The sequence below is a fragment of the Microtus ochrogaster genome (assembly GCF_000317375.1).
Source record: "Microtus ochrogaster isolate Prairie Vole_2 chromosome 14 unlocalized genomic scaffold, MicOch1.0 chr14_random_1, whole genome shotgun sequence".
In the NCBI taxonomy this organism is placed as follows: domain Eukaryota; kingdom Metazoa; phylum Chordata; class Mammalia; order Rodentia; family Cricetidae; genus Microtus; species Microtus ochrogaster.
The window spans coordinates 29,942,296-29,964,709 of record NW_004949096.1 but is presented as its reverse complement, the minus strand read 5'-3'; the positions used below and the strand labels follow the sequence as shown (position 1 = coordinate 29,964,709).

General features: G+C 46.7%; 1 protein-coding gene across 12 annotated transcripts in view; it reads left to right on the top strand.

Moving 5' to 3' along the window:
- Positions 1-22,414, top strand: part of Ppip5k1 (diphosphoinositol pentakisphosphate kinase 1) — a 50,835-nt gene that overhangs the window by 10,856 nt on the left and 17,565 nt on the right. For 4 of the 12 annotated variants that reach the window (XM_013352649.2, XM_005364336.3, XM_013352650.2 and 1 more), the window contains exons 11-31: positions 922-1,023; positions 1,317-1,403; positions 1,511-1,586; positions 1,711-1,820; positions 1,902-1,984; positions 2,499-2,630; positions 2,802-2,923; positions 3,145-3,327; positions 6,329-6,470; positions 6,601-6,824; positions 7,071-7,198; positions 7,375-7,489; positions 7,654-7,761; positions 8,739-8,852; positions 9,014-9,178; positions 10,985-11,134; positions 11,757-11,847; positions 15,589-15,714; positions 16,449-16,511; positions 20,152-20,334; positions 21,735-21,872. In XM_013352649.2, coding sequence (XP_013208103.1) covers positions 922-1,023; positions 1,317-1,403; positions 1,511-1,586; positions 1,711-1,820; positions 1,902-1,984; positions 2,499-2,630; positions 2,802-2,923; positions 3,145-3,327; positions 6,329-6,470; positions 6,601-6,824; positions 7,071-7,198; positions 7,375-7,489; positions 7,654-7,761; positions 8,739-8,852; positions 9,014-9,178; positions 10,985-11,134; positions 11,757-11,847; positions 15,589-15,714; positions 16,449-16,511; positions 20,152-20,334; positions 21,735-21,872 — 2,642 coding nt within the window. The remainder of the gene's footprint in view (positions 1-921; positions 1,024-1,316; positions 1,404-1,510; positions 1,587-1,710; positions 1,821-1,901; positions 1,985-2,498; positions 2,631-2,801; positions 2,924-3,144; positions 3,328-6,328; positions 6,471-6,600; positions 6,825-7,070; positions 7,199-7,374; positions 7,490-7,653; positions 7,762-8,738; positions 8,853-9,013; positions 9,179-10,984; positions 11,135-11,756; positions 11,848-15,588; positions 15,715-16,448; positions 16,512-20,151; positions 20,335-21,734; positions 21,873-22,414) is intronic. The other 8 variants (XM_026787644.1, XM_013352652.2, XM_026787645.1 and 5 more) reach the window with 8 other exon arrangements.

Genomic DNA, 22,414 nt, shown 5'->3' with positions numbered 1-22,414 from the left:
GCCCACACATAAACATCACACAAAACTAATCAATTAGTAAATTAATTAAGAAAATTCAAGATGGACATGGTAGCACATATCTATAATACTAGCACTTGAGAGTCAGAAGCGCGAGAATCTTGGAATTCAAGGCCAGTCTGCTCTATGTAATGACTACCAGCCCAGTACTCACCACATAGTGAGACCCTGTCTCAGGGAAAAAAAAATTTTTTTCACACATGTATTAGAAAAATTAAAGCAGGGCTAGAGAAAAGACTCTGCAGTTGAGAGCACTGTTGCTCTTGGGGAGGACCTGACTTAGGTTCCCAGCACCCACATGGGGCTCACAACCATTCATAATTCCAGTTCTAGGGGATCATTACCTTCTTCAGACCTCTGTGGTCACCGGGAACACAACATGAGCACATACATGCAGCCTAAACACTCATAAAGTAAAATAAAATTTAAAAAAAGGAAAAGAATGTATGAGTTAAACCTGGTGGTATATGTCTGTAATCTCAACACTGGGATTGTGAGAGGTGGGACTCAAGAGTTCAAGGCTAGCCTGGTGGCAGGAGGCCAGCTTGGGCTACACGAGGTCCTGTTTGAAAACAAAAATAAAAGAAAAAGAATATAGTTAAAATGCCCGTATAGTGCTGAGGTTAAATTCTTTCCCCACACCCAAAGGGAACATTAACTTTAACTGGTTTATCACTGCCGTGCTTTTGTTTCTGCCAAATGGTTAGGCTCTGTGGCAAATGCCTTTAGCAATGAGCCATGTCCCTGGACTTTTTTTTTTTTTTTTAATGGGGTTTTGTTTGGACGTTTCAAACTTTATATTAATGCTTTCTTTTGCTGCATGACTGCATATATGTGTATGACCTTCTGTCATACAATTGTTCGTTTATTTTTCCTTCAACTTTGTTATGTTTTGCCTCCCAGGAACACCATTATGCGGGAGCTTGCCCCACAGTTCCAGATCCCATGGTCCATCCCCACAGAAGCCGAGGACATTCCCATCGTCCCTACCACATCTGGCACTATGTAAGGAAATGTTAAAAATCTGGGCTGGGCGGCGGTAGCGCAAGCCTTTAATCCTAGCACTCGGGAGGCAGAGGCAGGTGGATCTCTGTGAGTTCAAGGCCAGCCTGGTCTGCAGAGTAAGTTCTAGGACAGGCTTCAAAAGCTACACAGAGAAACCCTGTCTCGAAAAGAAAATATGTAACTAATATGTGTCTAATCTCAGCGCCCTGTTTTCTGATGTCTCCAGTAGAGTGTGATGGTGGGGGGTGAAAGTTTGGGGTGGGAGAATGGCTCTGAGAGCACCCCCATCTTAGGATGGAGCTCCGCTGTGTCATCGCAATTATCCGTCATGGAGATCGAACTCCAAAGCAGAAGATGAAGATGGAAGTGACCCACCCGAGGTAGGAAGAACGGCCTAATTTAGATGGATAGTTCTTTGTAGGGAGAAGGGACAGAGCACAGTTCCCAGGAGGTCTGATTTCTTTTCTTACTTTTTACTTCTTTAAAGGTTTTTTGCTCTCTTTGAAAAACATGGTGGATACAAGACAGGAAAGTTAAAACTTAAGCGACCTGAGCAGCTCCAGGTAAGGTGGTGGGTCTGGGCAGGAGCCCTAGTCTGACAAGAAAGAGTGTGGGGTTGACAAGGGATGGACGGGAAAGTGAAATGGACAGGAGGAAGGCCTACACGGTTCCTGATGGTCTCTCTAGGAAGTACTGGACATTACGAGGCTCCTGTTAGCCGAACTGGAGAAAGAACCAGGCATTGAGATCGAGGAGAAGACCGGGAAGCTGGAGCAGCTGAAGTCCGTGCTGGAGATGTGAGAAAGGGGACAGCAGCAGGGAGCTCCTCACAGGAACTGAGGTGCAGGGCAGAACGTGATGCATGGCTGTTCCTGCAGGTATGGCCACTTCTCGGGTATTAATCGGAAGGTGCAGCTGACTTACTACCCCCACGGAGTGAAAGCTTCAAATGAGGGCCAAGGTGAGCAGCTCTCTCCCGTATCTCATCCTCCTTTTCTTCTTTCAAATTTTTAAAATTATATTTACTTATTTAGTGGGGGTGGGGCACATGTGCCAGAGAGCAACTGTGGAGCTCAGAGGACAACTGTGGGGGTTGGGCCCCTCTTTCTACCATGTTGGTCCTAGGGGTAGACCTTGGGTGCTTAGGTTTGGTGGCAGATGCCTTTACCAGCTGAGCCATCTCACTGGCCTCTTTTGTAAGACCCAGTCTTGCTGTGTAACCCAGGCTGACTTCAAATTCCCAGCAATCCTCTGTTCTGTTCTTTTTTTTTTTTTTTTTTTTTTTGGTTTTTCAAGACAGGGTTTCACTGTAGTTTTAGAGCCTGTCCTGGAACTAGCTCTTGTAGATCAAGCTGGCCTCGAACTCACAGAGATCCGCCTGCCTCTATTACCTCTGTTCTTGTCGGAAGCCTAATGTCTGTGTGTTCCCATCATAGTCCCTGGGAAATGCCCATCCACATACCTTCTTCCCTCAGATACACAGAGAGAAGCCCTGGCTCCCTCTCTCCTGCTGGTACTGAAGTGGGGTGGAGAGCTGACTCCTGATGGCCGTGTGCAGGCCGAGGAGCTGGGGCGAGCTTTTCGCTGCATGTACCCTGGAGGCCAGGGTAAGTGTTAGAAAGTGAGTGCCCAGCATGGCTGGGATAAGATAATTAGAGTGAGGGGAGGGGAGGAGAGGGGAAAGAAGGAGCAGATGCTGTGAGGATACTAAAGGAACAGATAATTGTTTCCCCACATGACTGGGTGACAGTCTGTGCTGGCATTCCCCTTTGCTCCAGGTGACTATGCTGGCTTCCCTGGCTGTGGGCTGCTTCGTCTCCATAGCACTTTCCGTCATGACCTCAAGATCTATGCGTCTGATGAGGGTCGCGTGCAGATGACTGCTGCTGCCTTTGCGAAGGTAAGCCCTCTCGTTCTTCCACTGCCTCCGCTTCCATTAGGTAGAGAAACAGTTTGGAGGACTCGATGGAAAGGGTTCAAGAGCTGCTGTGCTAACTCAGAGATGTCTGTGTCCAAAGGGGCTGGGAACAGTTGGAGTCGGCCTCTTCAGGCTCTCTCTCCATCCCATGTCTGGGATGTCGACCAGGAAGAGAAGCTAGTAGACCTGTGCTTTCCTTCCAGGGCCTCCTGGCTCTAGAAGGGGAGCTGACACCCATTCTGGTGCAAATGGTGAAGAGCGCCAACATGAACGGGCTGCTGGACAGCGACAGTGACTCCCTGAGCAGCTGCCAGCACCGCGTCAAGGCACGGCTGCACCACATTTTGCAGCAGGATGCACCCTTTGGCCCTGAGGACTATGACCAGGTAACATGCTCCTTCTCTGTACCCCAGCTACCCTGCAACCTAATTCCTAACATTCTAAATACTACTACCTGTTATATGCTAGGCACTGTTTTAGGATATTAATCTACAGTATTTTGTTTAATCCTCCCATCCACCCTTTGGGGTAAATTTATGTCCACAGTTTTCATTATCCACAAATTCAAAGATTAAAACTATTTATGTAAGGGCTGGAGAGATGGCTCAGACGTTAAGAATACTAACTACTCTTCCAGAGGTCCTGAGTTCAATTTCCAGCAATCGCGTGGTGACTCAGAAGCATCTATAATGAGATCTGGTGCCCTCTTCTGGCCTGCATACATACATGCAGGCTGAATACTATACATAATGAATAAACAAATTTTTAAAAATTTATTTATTTATAAAAATATGTTGATATAAGTTTGGTTCATTTGGCAGACCTATCATAAGACTATTTAGAATTCTTATTTCACTTAATGTAAATGTCATACATTTTGCTGCATTAATATTAATGTGTTTGATTGTGTCTTGAGCTCTGCTAGAGATATTATATGCCCTCTGGTTTATGTTTTAAATCCTGTAATCTAAAGGAAAGCTTAGTCCTTAAACTGCTGACTTTGGGTCTTGAAGTTGGAGGACTGTTTCAGTGATCTATGTAAAAACCGCTTCCGGGATTATAACTTAGAGTGCTTACCAGTTCAGTCCTCACAGTCTTCCGGGATTATAACTTAGAGTGCTTACCAGTTCAGTCCTCACAGTCTTGGGCTTGTCTGGCCTTGCTTGTGCTTTCCTGAAGTGGTAGTGCAGTGCTGATTGGGGTGGGAATCTGTTATATCTGGAGGCTTAACTAGAATTCTGGGATAGCTGGCTCTTGACTTCATCCTCTCCCTGTAACTGCAGGACCTGTCCCCTTCACAAGAATTTGTCATGTGATTGGTCTAGTATCTTAGTTTTCCCAGGTGAAGTTAGAAGCATCCCAAGTTTCCTTCCTTTTTTTTTTTTTGAGGCAGGGTGTTGCCATGGAGCCCAGATTGGTCTTGAACTTGCAGTGACCCTCCTGCCTCTGCCTCCGTCTACAAAGCTTCCAAGCTTTCTAAAGCAGGGGGTCCAGAAGTAATACAATGAATGGTTGTCATTTTATCGTGGTGAAGCAGTCACAAAGCGAGGCCTGGTTCACAGAAAGAGAGAGAGTCAAAGGACAAAGAATTAATGGTCACCTTTAATCTGCCTGGGAACTCTTAGAACTGGCCTACCCCTCTTTCATCTTACAGAGGAGGGACCTAAGTTCTAAGTAACTTAAACAACCCTTTCAAGGTGGCAGAGGTGGTCTAGACCCCAGGAGTCTTCTCTGAAGGCCTAGCTGCTTAGTACTTCAGTCCCTGCTGCCCATTGGCATTGATGGCAGTTGCCATTCCCAACTCAATCTCCTTTTTCCTGAGTATCTAGGCCACAGTTGGCCGGGTAATGGGTTGGGTTTGTTTGTTTGTTTACTGTCCCACACTTAATTTTGATAAGTTCTTTATTTTAGTGTATATTTAATTTTTTTATGTGAATGAGTGTTTTGCCTGTACATACATACAAATATATGTATATATACATATATACGTATATATACATATATACACTCCATGTTTGTACAATGCCCATAGAGGTCAAAAGAGGGCTTCAGATCCCTGGAGTTACTGACGATTGTGAGCTGCCATGTGGGTGCTGGAAACCAAACTCAGGTCCCCTGGAAGAGCAGACTCACTCTTAACAGCGGAGCCATTTCTCTGGTCCCTCTGGTAGCTTCTTGAATGACTTACTAAGGGGCAGACTTGTTTCCTTATTTTCCCAACTAGTCTAGTGTTGTTCACTGTCAAACAGAAAATCTAGGGTTTCTCCCTATCTTTATGCCTCCTTTTGTTAGTGAGAATGAAGCTTCTGAGACCTTAGCCAGAACTCTTTATTCCATCTACACTTATTCCTTCACATTTCTTTTCTTTTAGTATTTTAGTTGTTTGTTTGCTTATTTACTTATTTGTTGTTTTTCAAGACAGGGACAGGGTATTTTCTGTGTAGCCCAGGTTGTCCTGGAACTCACTCCGTAGACCAGGCTGGCTCAAGCTCACAGAGATCCGCCTGTCTCTACCTCCCAAGTGCTGGGACTAAAGGTGTGTGCTACCACTGCCCAGTTTATGTTTATTTTAAGTGTATATGTGCATATATATCTGTGTGTGGGTTTGTGCACTTGTGCCTAGATGCCTATGGTGTCCAGAAGAGGTGTTGAATCTCCTGGAACTAGAGCTCTAAGTAGCCGTGAGCTACCCACATGGGTGCTGGGAACCAGACCCTCCCTGTCCCCGTGCATCAACAGTAAATGCTCTTAACTACTGAGCCATCTCTCCAGCCCTCCTCATTTTGTATTGATGGTAACTGTCTTAAATTGAAGCTGGTCATGGTAGTGCACACCTTTAACCCAGCACTCAGGAAGCAGAAGTAAGGTGGATCTCTGTAAGTCTGAGGCCAGCCTGGTCTACAGAGTGAATTCTAGGCCAGCCAAAGCTACATAGCAAGACCTTATCTCAAAAACAAGCCTAACCAAAAAAAAAAAAGACAACCCCCCCCAAAAAAACCCCTAAGCTGAAGCTGGGAACACTGGTACTGTAAGTCAGTTTGAGACAGTCCTCTCTGATTCTCATCAGAACATTCCAGAGACTGTAAGGAATTTATTCTTTATTCTCCAGCACTTCTCACGTGTATTTTATAGTACCCAAGTGAAGTGTACTTTACTTGTGAGTATACTTTAATTTCTCTGGATCTGAAACTTTTAAGACGGTCCCCTCATGGATGCTTGTGTGTTGGACCAGTGTCCTCATGTAAAGGCCCGGAACTGCCAGGATGCCCAGAAACAGAAGATCCCTCCTGAAGTGAGCCAGCAGGCAGATCTGTATCACAGCCAGTTTCTCTGTAGTAAACCACAGTCTGGGGATCGGCCTGAGCCTGTGCTCTCTGTTCCTCACAGCTGGCTCCCACCGGAAGCACTTCTCTCCTCAACTCCATGTCTATCATCCAGAATCCTGTCAAAGTCTGTAATCAGGTGTTTTCCCTGATTGAAAACCTAACCCACCAGATTCGGGAACGGATGCAGGATCCCAGCTCTGTAGGTGGGTGTGATTACTACTGTCTGCCCTCTAAAGTCTCGGGCACGGATGCATTCCTCAGGAACTCCTGATCCCTCTGGTTCTACGCTGGAAGTCAAGTCTGGCCCCCTTTGACTGTCTGCCTTCTTCTCAGACCTGCAGCTCTACCACAGTGAGACACTAGAGCTAATGCTGCAGCGTTGGAGCAAACTAGAGCGCGACTTCCGGCACAAGAGCGGGCGCTATGACATCAGCAAGATCCCTGATATCTACGACTGCGTCAAGTATGATGTACAACATAACGGGAGTCTGGGCCTTCAGGGCACAGCCGAGTTGCTGCATCTTTCAAAAGCTCTGGCCGATGTGGTCATTCCCCAGGTGTGTCTCATATAATGGATCCAGTAGGGTGGGAAGAATGGGAGGGGAGGAAAGAAAGGGACCTAGAAAGGAAACTTGGAGAAGGAATGGAGTTGCTGCAGTTCCTAGGACTAGTCTGGGCACCAGGACTGACTGAAGGGACTTTTGGAGGGGCTGTGATGGACAGGAAGGAAACGCCAGGCCTGAGGGAAACATGTGTGGCAAGAATAACTGAGCTGCTTCTTCTTCCTGGCCTGTGACCCTCAGGAGTATGGAATCAGTCGGGAGGAGAAAATGGAAATTGCTGTGGGCTTCTGTCTTCCCCTTCTGCGGAAAATCCTGCTTGACCTACAGAGAACCCACGAGGATGAGTCTGTCAACAAGCTGCATCCCCTGTGAGGGAGGGCTGGGAGGGGAACTGGATGGAGGGAGGGAGGGCATGCTGGGAGCCTTGGGGGGCCAAGAAGAGATAGGGTCTGGGATGGTGAGGAGAGAAGTCTTTAGGTGGGAGGAGGAGTTGTCACAGGAAAGAATTATCTGACTGGGTATCCTGATTTGACTTCTATGTCAGGTACTCCCGTGGAGTGCTCTCTCCAGGGCGCCATGTTCGAACACGTCTGTATTTCACCAGTGAAAGTCACGTTCACTCCCTACTCAGTGTCTTCCGTTATGGGGGACTTCTTGATGTAAGCATCCTCCTCCCTCCTTTGACCTCTGAGCATCTTTTCTAGCAGTCATCAGCTGTCCTTGCGTCTGTTTTTCCTGTGGACATTTGCCATTCTCCTCGGTCCCCTGCCCACTCCTCTTACTTGTCCTTGGGCACTGGCTTACCTTTGTTTGTGTTTGGTAGGAGACCCAGGATGCACAATGGCAGCGAGCTTTGGCTTATCTTAGTGCCATCTCAGAGCTCAACTACATGACCCAGATTGTTATCATGCTTTATGAGGACAACACACGGGTGAGGAGCCAGCGGGTGGGATGAGGAGAGGGCCCTTCTTCCTACTCCCATTAAAAAGCAACTTACCTTTTATTTTTAAACACTTAGTGTGCTCATGCGTGTGTATGTGTGTGTGTGTATGCATGCATGCGCACGTGTGCACATGTAGGTATGTGCAGGCACGCACTGTACATGTATAGAGATCAGTGTGTGCGTGTGTGCGCATAGGTGTTTGCGAGCACACACTGTATATGTATAAAGATCAGTGTGTGTGCAGGCATGCACTGTATGTGTATAGAGATGAGAGAACAGCTTGCAGGAGTTGACTCTCCTCTTTACTGCAGTGGGATCAAGCTCAGATCACTGGGGTTAGTGGCAAACCCTTACCTGCTGAGCTGGCCCATTGGTTCACAAAATCTTTCCTAGTTTTAGATTTTTATAGACTTTGGTCAGTAATCTTTCTTCAACTGCCATATCTGTTGCTCTCTTTACAGTATACTTAATAAGTTTGTTTTCATCTTAAAGAAAAAGAATTTCTAGAATCCAGCTAGATGCAGTGTGTAGCTGCAGCACGGCACAGAGCACCTAGAAGGAGTCCACTGGAACAGAACTCTGTTCTGGGGCGATGTTGAACCAGAGAAATAACCTAGAACAACTGTGGAATTTGGGACAATGTTTTATGAGTCTTGTTTCTGCTGATATTGCTCTGTGTGTGTGTAAATATGCATATACACACATGCCTTCTGCATCAGTCTTAGCAAAGACAGCTTTAAAGTTCTGCTGTTACTAGGAGAGATGGAAAGGAAGGATTGTAGAACGGGAGGTGAGGCGTGCGCTCCTATAATAGATGAGTCCCAGACTGAGGGCAAGACCCTGAAACCTCAGTCTTGGCTTTCCTGGGTGGTTGTATCCTTGTGAGTTCCTCTCTGTTGCTCCCACGTGTTCTGTCACCACATCCAGATTCTCCCAATTACCCTTCATATGGTGATGCCCCATAGGACCCATTGTCGGAGGAGCGGTTCCATGTGGAGCTCCACTTTAGCCCTGGGGTGAAAGGTATTGAAGAAGGCAGTGCCCCAGCTGGCTGTGGATTCCGCCCAGCTTCTTCAGAGGTGGGTCAGAGAGCTGGGATTTGGGGCTCTAGGACTTAGGGCCCAGGGAACCAGGTGATAGGAAACTGGGAAGTAATCAAGGGTGGTTAAAAAGGTTGAGGAGTTTGATATTAGGAAGATGAAAACCATTAATGTCTCTCCATTTGTCTATTATGAAACAGAATGAGGAGATGAAAGCAGATCAAGGCAGCATAGAGAACCTGTGCCCAGGGAAGGCCTCAGATGAACCAGACCGAGCATTGCAGACCTCTCCCCTACCTGTCGAGGGCACTGGCCTCCCAAGGAGGTCACCCCTCATTCGGAATCGAAAAGCTGGCTCCATGGAGGTAATGAGATGGACAAGATGATGATGGGGTACCAGTACTCGTAGGAAAATATCCTCATTCCTCTGAATCTTCTTGAGACTTAAAGCTTGAGCCCCTTGCAGTGGTATTTATTATGTTTACCTAATATTTCTTTCACAGCTGGTCCCCAGTAGGACTTCTTTAAGCTGGTTGTTACTTGTGATGTTAAAGACTTGCCAGTGAGCAATACCTAAGGGGAAAAATTTTAGGATAAAGTAGAGACAGTATGACTTCTGGGCTGACATCACCACTTGACTCTCAGAAGCTGTGTGACCTTGTCCAGGTAGCTTCTCAAACCTTTCATCTTTTCCCCTCTATACGATGTGAGCAATATCTACCTTATCTTATAGATGCACTAACAGTCACTGCAGTAGCCATGCAGTGGTGGTGGAGGCCAGGCCCTCTCCTTCTCTTTGTTCAGGCTTGAGCAGTTCTTGGCACTTGAATGCCGTTAGGGTTATCTATAATGTCATGCCAGAAGGATGATTGATCATCCAGAGTCTATGTCTCTCCTGATGAGGAAGTTTATCTGCCTGGGTCTGTGTTGTGATATTTTTAGACTTTTTCTCAAATCCCACTTCTGGTTTTCTAATCTAGAGGACAGAACTTGTACAGATTTATCACTGCATCTCCTTACTTTCCTCAGGTTTGGATTTGTCTTTCTTGGTAATGCGATTTTCTTCTTTGGCCCAGTGATACTTTCTTTAATTTCCTCCATGACTTTCCTTTGGATGTCATGACGTATGCCTGGTCTGGATGCTGCTCGGAACCATGGATCTATTCAACTGCTCTCTGCAGGCCTCTGTCTTATGGGACTTGTTTTCTCTGCTTTAGGATATCTCAGAAAAATCTGTAATAAGCTTTCATGGTTAATGCAGAGATTTACATTTCAGATTTTAGAGAAGGCCAAGAAAATAAACTGCAGTCTCTGTTCAGACTTACCCTTTGCTTCCTGGCTGTTTTAGGGGATCGCTGATTGGAACATGTGGTTTCTTTAGCAGAGATGTGCCTTAGTTTCCCTTGAGGCACGGGTGGAACCGGGTGCCCAGCACTCTGCACACACTGACCCGACGACAGGACAGTATGTGCTTGTATTCCCAGGCTGTCCCTTTGCCATCTTATGTCAGCACAGGGTACATCACTCTGCACATCCTCTCTCAGACTTACTGGGATTGTCTTCTTTCTGGAAGTTTCCTTGAGTGTGATTCCTTTTCTTTGTGGCTTCACATATGCCAGGCAAGTGTTCTAAGCACCGAGTGGCATCTGCAGCCCTTTCTGTTGTCTTTCATTTTGAGACTGGGTTTTGCTGAATTACCGAGGCTGATGTTGAACTCACCCTGTAGCTCATGCAGACTTTGAACTAGTGATCTTCTTGCCTTATCCTCCTGAGCTGGACTCACAGGCTTGAGCCTCCAGAACTCTCTACGATTCCTGTTGTAACCACATTCCTTCTTTTGAGATCCTGGCTTATTCAGGGTGATGACTATTCAGAATGTGCTCCTCAGCCAGTCCTTAGTCACACAGCCTTATATTATTAATATTTTCTTTCCTTGCTCTGTAGGCCAATATTGGACATCTTATCCTCATCAATGACATCTCATCCCTCCTTCTTCTCTTGTCATCTCATATTTTTGAACTGTTTTAGATTATAAAATTTGTGACCTTAATAGCACCTGTGCCCTAGCTGACCATCCTCTCCAGCTCTCTGACTGCCCTTTGGGCACTGGGACTTTGGGAACTTGGGGGCTAAAGGAGCCTTGACCGGCTTTCCACCCGGTCTGATTGCAGGTCATGAACATGCAGTGCACGGGGAACCTGGACCTGATCCCCTTGAGGGGAAGGCGCCGCAGGAGGTCAGGAGACCTCCCCCGGCTTTCCCCAGCCATCGGCCTACAGCCCCGGGCTGTGTCCACCACTCATCTGGCTTCCTGCACACAGGTGTCTCTTCCCGCCTTGCCTTCCTTTCCTGCCTTCTGTCTTTGCTTTTGGGATCTAGGGAAACTGCTCCTTGTTTAGGTGGGATGTGTGGATGTTGGGAGCTGTGTGGTTAGCCCTCATGGAAATTTTGGGGGAAAAAAAATCAGTTTCATGTATCCAGGAATAAAATAATTGGAGGGGAGGGCTTCTTGGCTTATACAAGAAACTGAGGATGGCTTCATTCACCCCAGCTGTCTCTGGAAAAAAGAGAGGGCAGGCCATACTTTATTTGTGGCTGAGTCATTGATTTTTGAGTTCTAGGAAGGAGCAGGTAAGACTGAAGTGCCGACTCGGCCGAGGACGACAAATGGTTGGATCGTGGTTCGCCAGATCTGGGGGGTGGGAGCGGGGAGGTTGCAAGGACCAGTGTTTGGGCAGTAGACATGCCTTCTAACATAGATGAACTCCCTGGACAGTTCACTCTGCAGCGTGCACTCTGTTCCCTTTTTCCTCTTCCACCATAAAAATCTTTTGGCTCATCTAATCTTTTTGATACTGCTTGGCTTTGTAGGGGCAAGATTCAGAACCTGGGTTTTCTACTTTGAGGTGACAAGGGGATTGATATAAAGTCCTTTTTCTACAGGTGCTGTCTGAGACTTCATCTTCAAGGCCCGGTGGCTACCGGCTGTTTTCATCTTCACGTCCCCCAACAGAGATGAAGCAGAGTGGCCTAGGTAGGCTTCCCGCATCTCTTACCTGTTGTTGGAAAGGCTTGTCTGTCTGTTATCCAGAGTTTTATTGTGGGAAATCTTCATCAAGGGAACTGTCAGATGTTGGAAGGGATGGAGTGGATGAGGCCGGAGTTACCTTTGGATAGGTCTAGGTGATTGTTTTCACCCCAGAAGAGTGTTTATCTTTTGATTTCCCCACCAATCCCCATTTCCCTAGCTGCAGGGTATTTTTCTGGCTTTCCTTCTCATTCCTTATCTGTCCCTCCAGTCCAACCCAGACTTTAAGGGACCGTGGAGGCTTTGACCCTCAGAGTTATCAGTGACAGGTGCTTGGGTTATGCAGGTAAAGCTAGAGGTACTTGTGATCCCCGGTTGTTGTGTTTTCATATGAGACCTTGGGCCACATCTTCCTCTGAAGCCTGGTCTTCGCACCTGCTTTCCTAATCCTGTAACTTTTTCCTTTCTTTCTGGAAGCTTGAGGGACACAAATCTGAGACGGGTGAGGTGGCAGAGGCTTCCCTCAGGACACTGAGGGAATGTCTCTTGATTTTTTTGAGCCCTGGAAAGGGGTGGAGAACGTCATTCAACCTTTTCTAAGGACACAGACTTGAGGAAGCACCAAGCCTCAGAGGGTATGGTATTCTACGGGGCAGTCCTTGAGATGGACTGCCTCTGAACACGATGCCGTGTAAACCAAGTAACTAACTGCAGGTCAGAGATGATTTGCGGGGTCTGAACTGGTTCTCCTGGCTCATTTTTTAAAAATCTTGTCCTATTCTCTATATTTAAACCTTCTAATTTTTTGTTATTTTTGTCCTTGCTGCTTAATTTTTTGGTCCCAAAATGTTAATATTTGAACTATTAAAGAGGAAAAATGTTTTTTTGTAACTTTCCAAGCTAATTTTATGGAAGTAGAATGGCTTCTAGAATCCTGAAATCAGTTGCTTGGTTTGGGGATTAAACCAACTCTGAGGATTAAATGACAACTATAGGTCAGCAAAGTGGACTTCTTGCCCCAGAAATGCCAAAGGTCAAGAAACAGCAAAATCCAGTAAAGAGTAGATTTCAGAGCTGGCCGATGGTGGCACACACCTTTAATTCCAGTACTCAGGAGGCAGAATCAAACACATCTCTGTGAGTTCGAGGCCAGCCTTGTCTACAGAGAATGTTCCAGGACAGGCTTCAATGCTATACAGAGAAACCCTGTCCCGAAATAAATAAATAAATAATGAACAAAAAAAGAAAAATAAAGAAGATAAAGGAATAGATTTTAGATAGGTTAGAAAGTAGATAGGTGTGTAAGTGGAAGTCTTCATAAGCAGAGAGAAAAATGGAGGGAAAAAAAGAAGAAAAGAAAAAGAAGAAGGCATAGGATCCAGCATGGTAATACACTTTTAATCCTAGCACTCAGGAGGTCAGGATTGGGGGAAGAAGCAGATATATTTCTGTGAGTTCCAAGCCATCCAAGCCTACACAGTGAAACTCCGTCTCATAAAGACAAAACAAACAGCCAAGTGGTGGTGCACACCTTTAATCCCAGCATCAAGGGAGGCCAGCCTGGTCTACAGAGTGAGTTCCAGGGCAGCCAGGGCTACAACAGAGGAACCTTGTCTCAAAAACCAAAACCAAAACCAACGTAAAACAAAAAAAGAAGAAAGAAGAGAAAAGGAAAAAGAATAAGGCATAGGAGACTGGGTATAAATAGTGCAGTGTCATGTGCCTATAGACCAAAATACTTGTGGGGAATGAGATGGGAGGACTCCTAAAACCCAGGGGTTTGGGCTAGCCAGAATGGACAACACAGGGAGACTTAATCTCAAAATGAAGCAAACAGAATGTGGCAGAGTGAGGGATACACAGACCTAGTGACAGATGGTAAGATAGAGACTGCTCTCTGAGATGCCTGAGGACCAGGCAGAGTGGGGCTGGCAGGGTTGTACCAGAAAAGTATTCAGCAGAGGAAGTCAATGTAGGATGGAGCTTGCTGTGGTCTAGGGTAGAGCCAGTTCCCTTCAGCCTTCTCTGAAGAAAAGCAGACATCTTTTGTAGGCTGACATTTCATTCTAAAGCCTGACTGAGCATGGAATTTGGGAGAAGTTGCTGCATAAAGAGGTCCTGGATGCCAGGGTAGAAACCGTTGCCTAACTGAGCTTTCTGATGTTTCTGGTAGCCCTGAAATACTGGGACCCTGGTCTTCTCTGTAGGCTCAAAGGATCCTCTCTTCCAGTCTGAATATGGATATGACCTCCCCAGCCAAACTCGGGGTCTTGACTATGATGAATTTGGAAGTAGAAGGGCAAATTCCAAGAATCTGAATGCCTTACTTTTGCTTTTTGAGCCAAGGTCTTTTTGTATAACCCTGACTGTCCTGGAACTCCCTATGTAGACCAGGCCGACTTCAAACTCACAGAGATCCTCCTGCCTCTGCCTCCCTAGTGCTGGGATTCTTAAAGGTGTGTGCCACCACACTTAAGAATGTCGGTCCTATGACTTCCAGGTTTCTCTGTCCCTGAGGCTGTAGATGGAGGACTGGGGAGTCCGGCCCTACTCTCTCTAGGTCACCCTGGGGACAGTTTCTGACCTGACTTGCCCTTTTCAGGGGTTCTTCGTGTTTCATTTACTCCTCAGACTGGCACTTCTTTTTGCTCTCTTTGAACTTACATATGTGAGCAGCTGGTTTTGATCACAGGGCTTGCAAGACAATAAACTTTTCAGAGCAGGAAAAGAAAGGTTTTCCCATTGTTTCTTGATTTCTGTCTTAGTAGGGTGCTTAGCACATAACTGGTATGCCCTACTTTATAAGCAGATGACTTTTCAGATGTCTTCTGATTTGTGTCCATCTTGACTTCAGAATCTATGCTGTTTCCTTGTGAAGAAAATCCTTCTCTTTTAACCAAACATAGTATCCGGAGGAAGGAGACCTGGATTCTGGTCCTCCTTACCTCCTGTACTGTGACCTTGAGCAAAGGAGACTCCTTTTGGGTCTGTTTCTTCACCAATTATGTAAAATGAAAAAGTTAAAGTAGATGGTCTCTGAGTTCCTTTCAGCTTTAGAAGGCTCGTACTTGTGAGAAAAGCTCTGAATGATAGATTGTTAGATGAAGAACATGGAATTGTGTGCCAGCCAAGTATCCAAACCCAGTCTCTAATTCCAGTGAAAGCTTTTTCCTTTCAAGCCTCCAAGGGGCTAGATTTCTGGGTCTCTAAAATCCTCTATCCAGAATAAAGGACCCCTGGTTAGGCGTAGGGGAACGTGCACCGGCAAGGTGGTTCAGCAGTGAAGGCTCTCACTTGCTGCCAAACCTGATGACTTGAGTTTAATCCCTGAGACCTTCACGATCGAAGGAGAGGACTGAGTACTGCAAGTTGTCCCCTGGCCTCCACGTACACGACATGGCCTACATTCTCACCTCCTACACAAAGTAATGTAGCTTTTAGAAGTTTAGGGAGACTGTTCTTTTAGTACTTCTGAGAGCTACCTGGAAAGCACCATCCACCTCAGTAGACCGAATGCCTAATAAGACTAACACCGTTTCTGTAGTGGCATTTTGTCTCTGCCATGTAGATCTTCTGGAGAGTTGCTACTCTGCTTGCCTGGTGTGGCTATGGACAGTAGAGCACACTGGTTACCTGGAGTAGCTGCGTTGTGGTGGCGCTGAATGGCTGTGTCTTAATGTTGTACTGTGAAGTTGGGTGTTCTGTATGCAGCTTTGTGTGGCTACTAATGTGCTCCCGGCCCTGCAGGCTCACAGTGCACAGGGCTGTTCAGCACCACAGTGCTGGGCGGCTCCTCCAGCGCTCCGAATCTTCAGGACTACGCCCGCAGCCATGGCAAAAAACTCCCGCCTGCCAGTCTAAAGCACCGAGATGGTATGTGGGTGGGTTTTGGGGGGCAACTCTCTCTCTGTCTCTCTTTAAAAAAAAAAAAAAAAAAAAAAAAAACAAAACTTGTCTCCCAGCAAGCATACAGCTTCAGAACTACCCATGCTTAAGATGGCACTGGCATTGGCCTTGTACTAAGCTTCCTCATGGATAATAGATGGGAGAAGGAGCCGGGACCCCTTCCACTCCTCCATTTGCATTCCCTCTCACCATACAGATACTACTGATTTATGCTTATCCCTTCATAAGCTCCCACACACAGCCTGGCTGCATCAATTTGTACTCTTTCCTGGATTCTGGCCTGTAGGATGAGGACCGAGAGGATGATCCATGGTCAGGAGGAATGCAGTGGGTCTTGCTGAAGTTCCAGGGAGTCAGGGCTAGGCATGTGAGGTTGCTCGGCGAAGGTGAAAAGATGATGTGGAAAAATACTGGGGGAAGGGAAGGATGTTTCTATACAGATTTCATTTCCAAGTGGCTAGGAAGAGAGCGTGGTGGTGAAATCAGGGTTGTTTTGTGGGACCATGCTGTGGTGGAGGTGACATCAGCTCCTGGAGAGTACAGCAGAGGAAATAAGTGGAGTGTTGTAGTCAGGGTCCCAGGGTTGGGGATGGGACCAAATTTCACAGCGAGGTAAAGCACCAGGTGCACAGTGGGCAGGTTCCAAAGCCGAGGGTGGGCACAGGGGTGGGTATAATCCCCGTGATGTCTTTTCTCCCCAGAGCTCTTGTTTGTCCCGGCCGTAAAACGATTTTCTGTGTCGTTTGCAAAGCATCCGACTAACGGTACGTTTGCTGCTGACCTCAGCCTCATTCCTCCCTCATGTCACCTCCAGACACTTAACCCCGAGTTCTGACGCTGACTTAGCCTCTCCTTCCACTATATTGACACCCTGCTTTCTCTGAATGTCCCTCACTAAGTGCCCCTGTTGGGGACATTTCCCTCGTGACAGCTGTAGCCGTGGCTGTAGCCTGGATAGGCTGACCTGTCCCTGTGGCAACTCAGGGTCTGATTTCCATAGTCACCATCATCACCATCCCATAACTTTTGTGAGCATCACCACCGAAACATCAGTCACGACGCTCCCTTTCCTATCACATAGCTGCCAGGCCGTGTACAGACATACTGAGGTTGTCCTTAGCTGAGAATAGCATCACCTAGATAGGGCTCCCTCTCTCCCTGCTGTCTCCATTTATGTAATTTTGATCTCCTTGATGGGGTGGAGGCAGCGTGTGTTCTTCTTTTGGACCAATGCTACAGTTACTTATTAGGGCTTTGGTTTGGACACATGACTTCCCATCTGCATATTCCTGTCTCCTGCCATTGTGTGCACTTTGTGTGGCTCTTGTGTTCCTGACATCTGCTTTGTGTTTTACTAACCTAGTACCTGAGCCTAGAAAACTGGAGCCCAGGTTGCTTTGGGATAAAAGAAAAAAAAAAATAGGAATGGGAGATATTAGGTAAGAAGAAAGGACTGTACCTTGTGGTTTCTTTCTTTTTCCCTTTTTCCCCTTTGGCTGAGTGGTCAGTGCTGGAAATTGAACCCTGGTATCTGTGTGTACTAGCCATATGCTCTTCCCCAGAGCTAGGCCCCAGCCTCTACACCTTGAGTCTTTATTTTCCGTGAGGCCAGGTATATCTATAGAAACACTGTCTCAGAGAAGGTGGAAATAAAGGGATGAGATAGAAATCCTTGGAGAACTTAGGAATTAGCAATATTTTAAGAATATAGAAGAGCTAAGTCTGTGTAAATTGTACCCTGAAAGGTTGTGGTCTCTGTGGGGTGTGGCAAGGAAACCTCAGACCTACTCTCAGCTGTTTCTTTGTGTTGTATCTTGTCCCCCGAGTAAACCCAATTTTGTTAGATACGGTTTTCTTGTATTCAAGAGCTGAGATTGTCAGAGGAAGGTAAAATTACCCTGATTTCCTGCCCCTGTCCCACCAGCTGCCCCACCAATAGCAGGGGTTAGATTTTGGCCTGACCATGTCATGTATATCTTCTAGACACTACTGAAGTTTCTCTCTGGGTTGACCACCCTGTATTCCTCCAGTTCATTTCCACCACCAGTCTCTTTTCACTGCCTGTGCCCAAAATCCCTGTCCGTAGTGACATGTCCGTGCTAACTCATAGAGTCTCGCATACCACAGTTGTCACGGAGGAGAACTTGATGCCCAAAAGCCCGAGACTTGGACTTAGTTGAAAATATAGTACCAGGAGCCTGGGCCTCTGAAATAAGAGCTCAATATAAAATTAAGATAAATATGCTTTTCTAAAGCTTAAAATAGGCCGCCAAAGCCAGAAAGGGAGACCTTCCACTACTAGGGTGCTGAGAGCTGGGTCTCTGGAGAGGTGATGAATGCATTAGTGTTGCCATCGTGAGACTAGCATCGTTACTTGTTGTACAAGTTCTGTCTCTCTACCCCTTCCTTCTCCTTCCTCTCTTACCACCTCCCAGTTTCTTGGGTGCCATAAGAGAAAAAAAAATCTGAGTTCATAAAACAAATCCTCAAGCCTATATCTCTAGTTCTCTGAAGCCTTGGTTAGCAGACTCAGCAGCTGAAGAAGAAGCAAGAATTAATTTTGCCATAAGGAGGAAAGGAAGAAAGACCTGGACAGTTCAGGTATAGTGCAGGAGAACAACCTAAGGTCTCCGACACCTTGCACACTTCCCCAGGTTCTTCTAGCCTCCTTATCTCTCTTGTGTTTGAGCTAGGAAGTTAATATGCTTGCAAAGCCAGGACCTGGGATCTGCCTGTTGTGTTGAGAAATTTGAACTGTTGTGTTTGACAAAGAAGATCATCTTGATAGAATTTAGCCCTGAAGACAACACGAGAGCTCTACACATGGCCAACGTCTTGCTTTTACTGACTCAGCAATTACAGAGCACTTGTTCTGTCTACAGTTGCCTATGGCAGATTCTTTATAACCATGTGCCAGTCCCACTGCCCAGTGTCACCATCTCCTTGTATGATGTGTGGCTTTGACACAGCAGTTAAAAAAACAAACAAACAAAGCCCCCAAAAACTGGACCTGACTTTGGAAAAGAGACAAGGCAATGCTGTCTCCATATTCTGATGGGAGAGCAATCCTAGTGCATCCCTGCTTCTCTTCCTGAGGAGCTTTTATAGCCCGTAGTTACAGCAAGCACACTGGTATAGTATATCACTAAACTGTTGGCTGAGCTCACCAAAGCAAGTTCATCCAGTGGGAAAGAGACAGTGGTTCATACTCATCCAAAGTGTCGGAGCACCCAGTGGCTTTGTCAGGCTCTCTATATTACATCACCCCACACAGCGGTGTGACCGTTGGTACAGTCAGGCCTCACTGTACTAGTCCAGGAGAACTAAAAACCAAGCTCTTTGGAAGCTGTGGTCTCATGGGACCAGCAGGTGAAACAGGTCTGATCCGGGAGTTGTGAGCCGTCATCTTTACCCACTTTGATCTTCCTGCCTTTCCTGGATCAAGCCCTTATTCATCCTCATGTCAGCCTTCATCTCCATATATTTCCTCAAAAATCTTACACGGCTGTTCCTCTTGTACCCTCATCACATGGCTTTCCATGCCTTCAGCCGTTTTGCTGCTGAACCCCGGGCATCCACAGAATGTGCCAAGTGACTGAAACAATGAGGGTTTCCGAATTAGCGTTCCTCCACACACCAGCTGCACAGAGAGTGGTTAGACCATCATCCATGGAGAGACAGCGTAAGATTATCTAACTTCTGGTCCCAGTGATGGGCACATCACCACCACCCATATTCGGAGACTAAAGTGTTTATTTGTACAAGAGGAAGGTAAAGGGCAGTTAGTCATATTTTTACTATAAAGAGCAAACTCTGGTTCTACCTGCACTGTTTCAAAAGAGTCCTTCTCCTGGTTTCCTGCCAGCGTTTTGTGCCAGCCACCTGGCACCAGTCCTGTCTGTGGCTGTCTTAGAATCTACATAACAGTGGGCCTTAGCCTTCTGGAATGCTTCAGTTTTGAAGTTATCTTGACATCTAAATTTTGACTTTCTTCTCTAAGTGACATTGAATCTCTTCATCTCTGTCCCAATGTCATAAATCCGTTTGTCTGAGAAGTAGGCCCTAGGGTTTGTCTAAGCCAGATCACAGACGCTGAGCTCTAGTCAAGGCTGCAGAGTTAGCAGCTCACTCGTATCCAGAATGCCCTACTGCTCAAGGGAGAAGGGGAGGGCCTGGGCTCTACTTAATGGCTTCTTTGAGTCTCACTGTGTAGTGTCAGTACTCTTCTTCCAAGTAAGGGATGGCCAGTCTCTCTGACCGTCTCTCCTTCTTCCTTAGCTTACCTCAGGTCTAAGTGGCCCCCACCCCCAGGAACGCTGTGCCAGTCAGCGCCCCCTCATTGTCTCTCCTTCTTTTCTTTCTTTATCTTTGTGCTTCCTATCGTGGTCCCTCTGTCCCCTACAGAGCTGCTGGATGACCAGCACCCTGTGGTCCGGTTGCTGCGCACTTTTTCCTCTGACTGCCCAAGGGGCTGGCCAGTTTCCTTGGATGCCACGCTGGCGCACCACCTGCACCAGTGCTCCTACCACCTGCGCCTCTTCCGGAACTGGCTGCGCTCAGGCCAGGATGACCCCGAGTGCCTCTACGGTACCCCTGCCGCAGGCTGGCTGCTGCCGCTCCCCTGGCTGGGACTCATTGCTTTGCTTACTGCATTTCCGGCTGGAGAGCCTATCTAGTCCCTGAGATTATGTGACTTGCATTAGTTGCTTGACTGGGATTGGGGCCAGGCTGCCTGGTAGCTGTAGCGTTGGCTGCTCATCCCCCTTCTAGTCTCCTTTCTTACTTCCCCCTAACGTTACCCCTTCTGTTCAGCGTAGGCATAATCTCTTGCAGTGGAATCTGGTGGTTTTTATTTTTGTTTTTTAATGTTTTCTTATCGCTCTAATCTTCTACTACTATCCTCTTCAAATTCAAATGTTTTTCTAACCACTCTGATGAGCTAGAGACTCCTCTGCCCTCCTGCCACTAGATTGTAAGAGGAAGCCAAGGTACAGGGGCATCAACTAAATATCAAGACAAACAAAGCTGGAGGTTAGAAGATGCTCAGGTATGGTCAGTTTGAGCTGGTGAAGAGGAGGCTCAGTCTTTTGTAAATGGTTCTCCCTCCCTGTTCTTAGTTCCTTTCAGGAGAAGCAGCATTGGAACAAGTGGGGACTGAGGGTGTTTAGGACATGTTCTTGATTCTTCAGCGGGAGCATTTTCCCCGTTAATAGTCCTAGGAGTAGGGTTATTCACTGATATTTACTTTTGGCCCTACCAAGATTATAGACCTGTATTACATGGTATTTTTCTCAGGGGTGGGGCTTGTCTCATTTTCCTGGTGGAATAGAGAAAACCTAGCAAGCCCAGGATGTTACTGCTAGAGCACAAGGAAAAAGCTTTGATGTGATGGAAATGACCAAGAAAGAACTTCCATTCCCCACCCTGTTCATGCATGTGGTTTCCCTCAGCTGAGCTTCATGTACTGCATGCTCTCCAGTTTGCATCCCAGTATTCTAGCCCTTCTACCCACATCCTAAATTTGCATGAACCCCTCCTCCGATTCCATGCCCTTCTCCTTAATCTGTTTTTTTTTTTCTTCATGATACCTGAAATCTGCTGTTCCTTCCGAGCTCCATGACCTGCTGCCTCATGTTAGACATGCGATTTCAACCCCTTGCCCCTTGGTCCCCATTTTATTTCCCCCAGAAAGTGCAAGAGCAGCGTTAGTGCTCTCATTAGTCCATGGACGCTGTGTGCTCTTCATAGGTGAAGGTGATTTGATCGCTTGGAGGCTTAACAGGTAGACACTTTAGAGAAAATTGGAGATGAGATAAATAGACTTCCTGAAGGGCTCTAAAGAATTCCTTCTCCTGGGAATCTTGGATGCCCATACTCCAGAAGCCACAGACTCTCCTGATGGCTCTCAGGGACTCTCCACCCTTCCTTGGCCACTTGGAGTATAACTGCTGAGAATAACACTGCTTTGTTCATCTCTTCTCCAACAGGATTTGAAGGGTGCTCCATGGTCCCGACCATCTACCCCCTGGAAACACTACACAATGCCCTTTCCCTGCGTCAAGTGAGTGAGTTCTTGACTAAAGTCTGCCAGCACCACACTGATGCCCATGCACAGGCATCTGCAGGTATGGGAAGTACTGTTTGAGTCTCTAGCTTTACCACACCTATAGTCTGTAGAATAGGAGAAAATACTGAATTTAAAATGGAGGGAGAATGGTTGAGCAGTTAAGAGGACTAGAGAGCTCTTTTTGCAGTAACCACATCAAGTGGTTCACAGTCACAGTAACTCCTGCTCCAGGGAATCTGACATGCACTTCTGGTCTCCGTGGGCACTGAAACACATCTGCACATAAATGCACATAAATAAAGACAAAGTAAAATCAATTTAAAAGTTAGGAAGTTGGGGATTTAAACCAGTGATAGAGCACTTGCCTAGCAAACCCGAAGCCCCATGATCTTGCCTCAGCACCAGAAACGAGAAAGAGTTGGAAAGACATGCCAATGAGTAAAGTACGTGTGTAGTAAGTATAAGGTCCTGTGTTTGATCCCCAGAACAACCCATATTTTAAAACACTGAGCCAACCTGGTGGTGCACTCCTTTAATCCCAGCACACAGGAGGCAGAGGCAGGCAGATCTCTGTGAGTTCGAGACCAGCCTGGTCTACAG